The sequence below is a fragment of the Marmota flaviventris genome, chromosome 5 (assembly GCF_047511675.1).
Source record: "Marmota flaviventris isolate mMarFla1 chromosome 5, mMarFla1.hap1, whole genome shotgun sequence".
In the NCBI taxonomy this organism is placed as follows: Eukaryota; Metazoa; Chordata; class Mammalia; order Rodentia; family Sciuridae; genus Marmota; species Marmota flaviventris.
The window spans coordinates 3509615-3515561 of NC_092502.1; the positions used below are offsets into that span (position 1 = coordinate 3509615).

Here is a 5947-nt window from a genome sequence, read left to right on the forward strand (position 1 = left end):
ATTTTGCCAGAAGGGAGTGGTTGAGAGGTGACGCCAGCGAGCCATTGAGATGATGATGGTTAGTTAAGCTGTGTATTCAGTTGTATATAGACCCTCTGGCGCCCACTACTGGGGCGGGGGAATTCCTGGGGAATTCGCATTGGTTGGTGAAGTTCTGGTGGAGGGAGTTCCGGTTGGTGTGGTGTTCCTGGAAGGCCCCTGGGTGGGGTTTGCGGGAGTTGGGGCAATAAAGGAGTTCCTGTTTGAACCTACAAGTGCCTCTTGGCGGCTTGGTTATTTTGTGCCCAGCCAGACTGCGGCAGTAACCAAAAAACCTAACAAGAACAAATAAAGGAGGTGTTTTGGTCAGTTTTTTCACTGATTTGACCAAGATACTTGACAAGAACAATTTTTTTTTTTCTGGTATGAACCAGGAGAGCTAAAGCAGTAAGCCACACCCCAGCCTTTTTAAATTTTTGTTTTTTTTATTTTGAGACATGTTCTCACTAAGTTGCTGAGGCTGACTTAAAACTTTCGATCCTCCTGCCGCAGCCTCCCAAGCCACTGAGATTACATGTGTGCTCCATCTCATCTGGCAGACAAAAACAGTTTTAAAGACACAATGTTTATTTGGAGGCTCATGGTTTTAAAGGTCTCAGTCCACAGATGGCCAGCCCTTCCTTGGGGCCTGGGTGGAGTAGAACCTTGTGGCAGAAGTGAGAGGCAGAGGAAAGCAGCTGGGGACATGGCGCCGAGAAGCAGAGAGGGATTCCCTTCACTACAGACAACATGTGTGCCCCAAAGGCATGCCCCAATGACCTACCACCCCTCATCTGCCCACAGCTATCACCAAATTAAACCCAACAAGGGACTAGTTCACTGATTAGTTTCAGGCTCTCATAACACAATCATTTCACCTCTAAACTCTTTCGCATTACTTCACACATGAGCTTTTTGGAGACGTCTCATATGTGGCTGACAGGTTCAGAGGTCTCAGTCCATGGAAGATCGAATTCATAGCTCTGGGCTGGAAGTCAGGGGGCACATCATGGTGGGAGGGTGTGGAGGAGGAAGGCAGCTCAGGACGTGGCACCAGGAAGCAGAGAGAACTCTGCTTGCCAGGGACAAAATACATGCCCCAAAGGCATGTTCCTAGTGACCCACATCCTCCAGCCACACCCTACCTGGTTATGGATACCACCCAATTGATCCATTCAAGTGGATTAATGCACTGATTAGGTTGAGGCTCTCATAAGCCAGTCACTTCACCTCTGAACTTTCTCGCTTTGTCTCACACAGGAGCTTTTGTTGACACCTTATATCTAAACCACACCAATATGCAACCAGCCCATGTGCTGATCAATAAATAAATGGATTAAGAAAATGTGGTATATATGTACAATGGAGTTTTACTCAGCCATAAAGAAGAATGAAGTTGTAGCATTTGCTAGTCAATGGATGGAACTGGAGACATCATGCTAAATGAAATAAGCCAGACTTAGAAAATCAAGGGTTGAAAGATTTTTCTCATATGCTGAAGCAAGGGAAAGATAAGGGGGAAAAAGGAAGGGATAGATAGATAACACGATGGTATAGGGAAGATCAGTGGAGAGAGGTTGAAGGGGAGGGAAGAGGGTGAAATGCAGAACGCACTTGGCAATATTCCCTCTGTGCATGTATCAATACACCCCAGTGGATTCCATCTTTAAGTAGATCTATCAATCAGAAATGTAAAAATATATAAATAAGTGGAGGTTCATCAGTAGTGTAGAAGGAGATAGTGTGAGGGAGGAGGGGAAGCGAGGCACTGGGGATGGAAATGGAGGGAAAAAAATGTAGTGTTTTGAATCCTGTACCTTTGTTGTGCCTTTTAAAGTAAGAGTTCTGAATTGTTTCAAGATTTTTTTGGATGTTTGAAGTCCCTTTTCATAGTATAAATAAAATTTAAGGATAAGAATATAATTGTCTTCAAAATATATTTGGAATTTTGAGTTTTTCCACATAACTAGTCCTACCAGGTAAGCTGTTACCAGCCCCTCAGTGAATGCCAGAAGTCACGTAGAGCAATCCACCTGGTCTGTTATGGGCTTTCCTAGACATAAATGCCTAGGATAAAGTTTAATTTACAAATTAGGAACAGTGAGAGGTTAATATGCAATAATATTAGAAATAAAAAATTATGACTACAAGCACTGTTAGAAAATTTATTTAAATTCTGTGCACTGTTTATTTCTACAATTTTCTATTTGATGTATTCTTACTCTCATTGACTGCAAGTAACTGAACTGGCAGAAAGCAAAATCACAGGTAAGGGGTGATTCTTGACAAGATGTAGAAACCTGTAAATAGAGACTGCTTGTTGTTCTCCTTTATAATGTGAATGTTTTTATCTTTCTTGACTAATTGCCTTGACTAGAACTCAAAAACAAGGCAATCTATGGCCAAGTTGAATGCTAACTTCATCTCCTTCCCTCTGCTTGAAGAATTTCAAGGGCTGTCAGACCTGGTAGTGGTGGGAGACATAGGTGTTGTGAAATTGCCTTTCCCTCTCTTTACAATTTTATTTTTTAAATAAATAAAAATTTCGGTTAATTTTAAATGCTTCCTCACAGTAAAAATTTATATTCTTAAATATATAAAAGAAGATTATAAACAATGATAAAATACATTGGGGAAATAGATGCAAAATAACCAGCAGCCAAAAACACTAATCTTGACAAATGGAAAAACATCAGTAACAACAAAAACAGGAATTCAAGGATTGGTAAGTTGAAGAAATGCAAGCAAGTTTGGTGTTTTTATAATATTTTAAATAAATAATTTATGAAATAATAAAGCTAAAATAACAAAATAAAAATGTTTATATTTTATGTTAATATTTGAAATATGAAATACAACATGAAAATGGACATAAATGATAAATTTTGTGCCATTTTGTGAAAATTTTGAGGATTATAATGTGTTTGTTCCCAATCTTCATCACCTTTTACTAAGACTTAGCATCTACATCTATGCATATGCCAGAAACTCTGATTCAAAGGCGTTTATGGGGGGGAAGATTTGGTTTGTAGTTGTTTTACATTTCTGTAGTCATAACCCTCACCAGTTGCTTGTCTTAGAATAAATCTTCATTATTCTACAGGCCAAGATCATTCTGGCTGGAGTCTTGGGAGCCGGCAGGGCTGCGTTTCTTTGGGAGTCTGCAGGACAGACTCTTCCGTCCCCAGAAGTTCCCTTCACGCTGCAGCACAGGACAGCCCTGCCTCAGTGACAGCGAGGTCAGACCACTCTCCCACAGTCAGTCCTTCTCTGAGGAAAATCTTAGTCTGCAGTTTCTGAGGGTTGAGGTGATTAGATTGGGACTACCAGCCACCCCAAACCCTTTAACCTAGTCACATCTGCAAGAATTGTGTCAACAGTTTCTGAGGAGCTGGTCATTCAGAAAACTGCCCAGTATCATGGATGTTCTGATCACATGGATATGCTCTAAGGAAGAAACTATTGATGATTCTAAGATAATCATTTGTGATCATGGTCATGAACCTATAAACCTCATTCTAAATAAAATACACATGTATACAAACCAAAATATTCAGTTACTGACCTTATATCAAAATAAACCATATACCATAAACCCTAAAAACAACAATTTATAAAGATGTTTAATTAATCCTTTCTAGAGAATAGTCCTATAGTTTTCCCCCATAATACTTATGACACAGTTTCCATAGAATCTTCCACAGAGAGGCTTTGACGTCCTTGTTCCTCAGGCTGTATATCACAGGGTTCAAAGACGGAGGCATCACGGAATAGAGAACAGACACCAGAAAGTCCACAGGATGTGGGGATTCCGGCACTGGTTTCAAACAGGCAGTGACGCCTGTCACAAAAAATGTGGTCACCACTATGAGATGGGGTGTGCAGGTGGAGAAGGCTCTTGACCGTCCTTGTGAGGATGGCATTCTTGTGACAGTTTTGAAAATGCACACATATGAAAATCCAATGGACACAACACAGAAAAGTGCATATATGACCCCAAAGACCACACTAACATCAATGGTGACATGTGACTTTGAGCAAGAAATCTTCAGCAGAGAGGGGACATCACAGAAAAATTGTGGGAGTTTTCTGAAGCCACAGAGAGATAAAGAGAAAGTTCCTGCAGAGTATAAGACCCCAAAGATGCCCCCAAGGAACCAGGAGACAGCCACCATCCGCACACAGACCCCCCTGTTCATGATGACGTCATAGTGCAGGGGGTGGCAGATGGCCACATAGCGGTCATAGGACATGGCCGTGAGGCTGAAAAGCTCAGCCCCAGCAAACTGAATCACCAACAAGACCTGTGAGACACATCCTGGGAAAGAGATGGTGCTCCTGTGGCACAAGGAGCTCACAATGAAGTTGGGGACAGTGACTGAGACAAGGCAAGCATCCAGGAGGGACAAGTTCTTCAGGAAGAAGTACATGGGGGTGTGGAGACACTGGTCCACGGTGACCAGGACGATGATGAGAAGGTTCCCCACCAGTGCCACCAGGTAAATCAGCAAGAACAGGAAGCCGTGTGCAAGCTGGAGTTCGTGGGCTTCGGAGAATGGTGTGAGGTAGAACTCCATCCCCACCGTGTGGTTGGCCATGGCCGCCATGCTGTGGACCTGATGGAGGGAAGGGGAGGGCGGACGTGTGACAGGTTCCCACTGAGCCTTGCTCTGGACCATCAGTGTGTGCTCACCGCTGGTGCAGGGTCCAGCTCTGCTCTGCGATAACGCTTGCACCCAAGGCTCTCCTGACACAGCAGGCTCAACGACCTGCCCAGCTCCACTCCCGATGTGAGTCACAGCAACGCCGAGAAGGCAGATCAGGGAGAAAACTGAAAAAACGAAAATTGGAGACTTTACATATCTACCAATAAATTTTATAAGTTTATAAAATTTATCTTGAATCATTCCTGAATTTCTAAGTAAAATTTTTGGAATAAGCCAGTGAACTTGTAAAGCAGCTCAAAGAGGGCATACCCATTGAATCATATTGAAATAATCCTGTTTTTAATACTTAGTAACATATTCATAGAGAGTTAATGTAGTTTATATTTTGTTATTAAATACATTGAACAAAAGTATAAAAACTGAAGCTTATGGCAAAAAGGAGAGAGAAAAAGTGAAAGAAAATTTATAATCATATAGGTGTATCATTATAATGAAGAAGTAATAGTGATTATGGATGATAAGTTAGAGAAGCGCAAAGAACAGGGGGGAAATGTTCACCATTACCAACCCACAGTCTGATTTTATATGCAGCCATACACAAATCATCTGTCTCTCTGTCTGTCTCTCTGACTATATTTCCAGTGTTTTTACAAAACAAAAGGCACAAATAATTATAACTATAATTATAGCTATAGAGCGCTGAGCATCATGGAGTTGAAATTTATCTTTCAACCTAAGTGGGTAATTTAATGTTTGAGAAAGAAGAAAATGTAGAAAATATTTTATATAGGAAATACAGAATGACTTTAATTGAATTTGAGTAAAAATAAAGCATTTCATAAAAATTAGATATTTAGCTGTAGGCCTTTAGAAAATAAAGTACTTACTTTCTAAAGAAAATGATACTTTGCTAATTATTGCCATTGACTTCTGTCCAACTTGTCATGCTTTCTCCATCTTGTGAGTTAGAAAGGAATTAAGGCCTGTTCTAGCTAAGACAGCAGAACGCTCCTACGGATGGCCTGTGTATGAAATTTAAGGAATTGCTGTTGCAATCCCAAACAGATTCTATCAAGGCAGTGGATGAAGTTGCTCATCTGAGGACCCCATCAAGTTGACAATTCTCAGTGTTGGGTTGTGGGTGTTTGCAATCAGGACTATCTGACTGCATGAGCCAGCAGGAGCTAAGGAGGCTGCACTGCGTGTGCTGACCACCAACCATGCACTCCTTGGCTGTGCTTCCTGAGTTATTTCCTCTCTGG

General features: G+C 41.4%; 1 protein-coding gene across 1 annotated transcript; it reads right to left on the reverse strand.

The window, feature by feature from the left end:
* Positions 1–3668: 3668 nt before the first annotated feature.
* Positions 3669–4625, reverse strand: LOC114084505 (olfactory receptor 14A2-like). The gene has a single exon (XM_027925582.2). The coding sequence runs from the start codon at positions 4623–4625 to the stop codon at positions 3669–3671; it is 957 nt and encodes a 318-aa protein (XP_027781383.2).
* Between the last annotated feature and the right edge of the window lie 1322 nt (positions 4626–5947).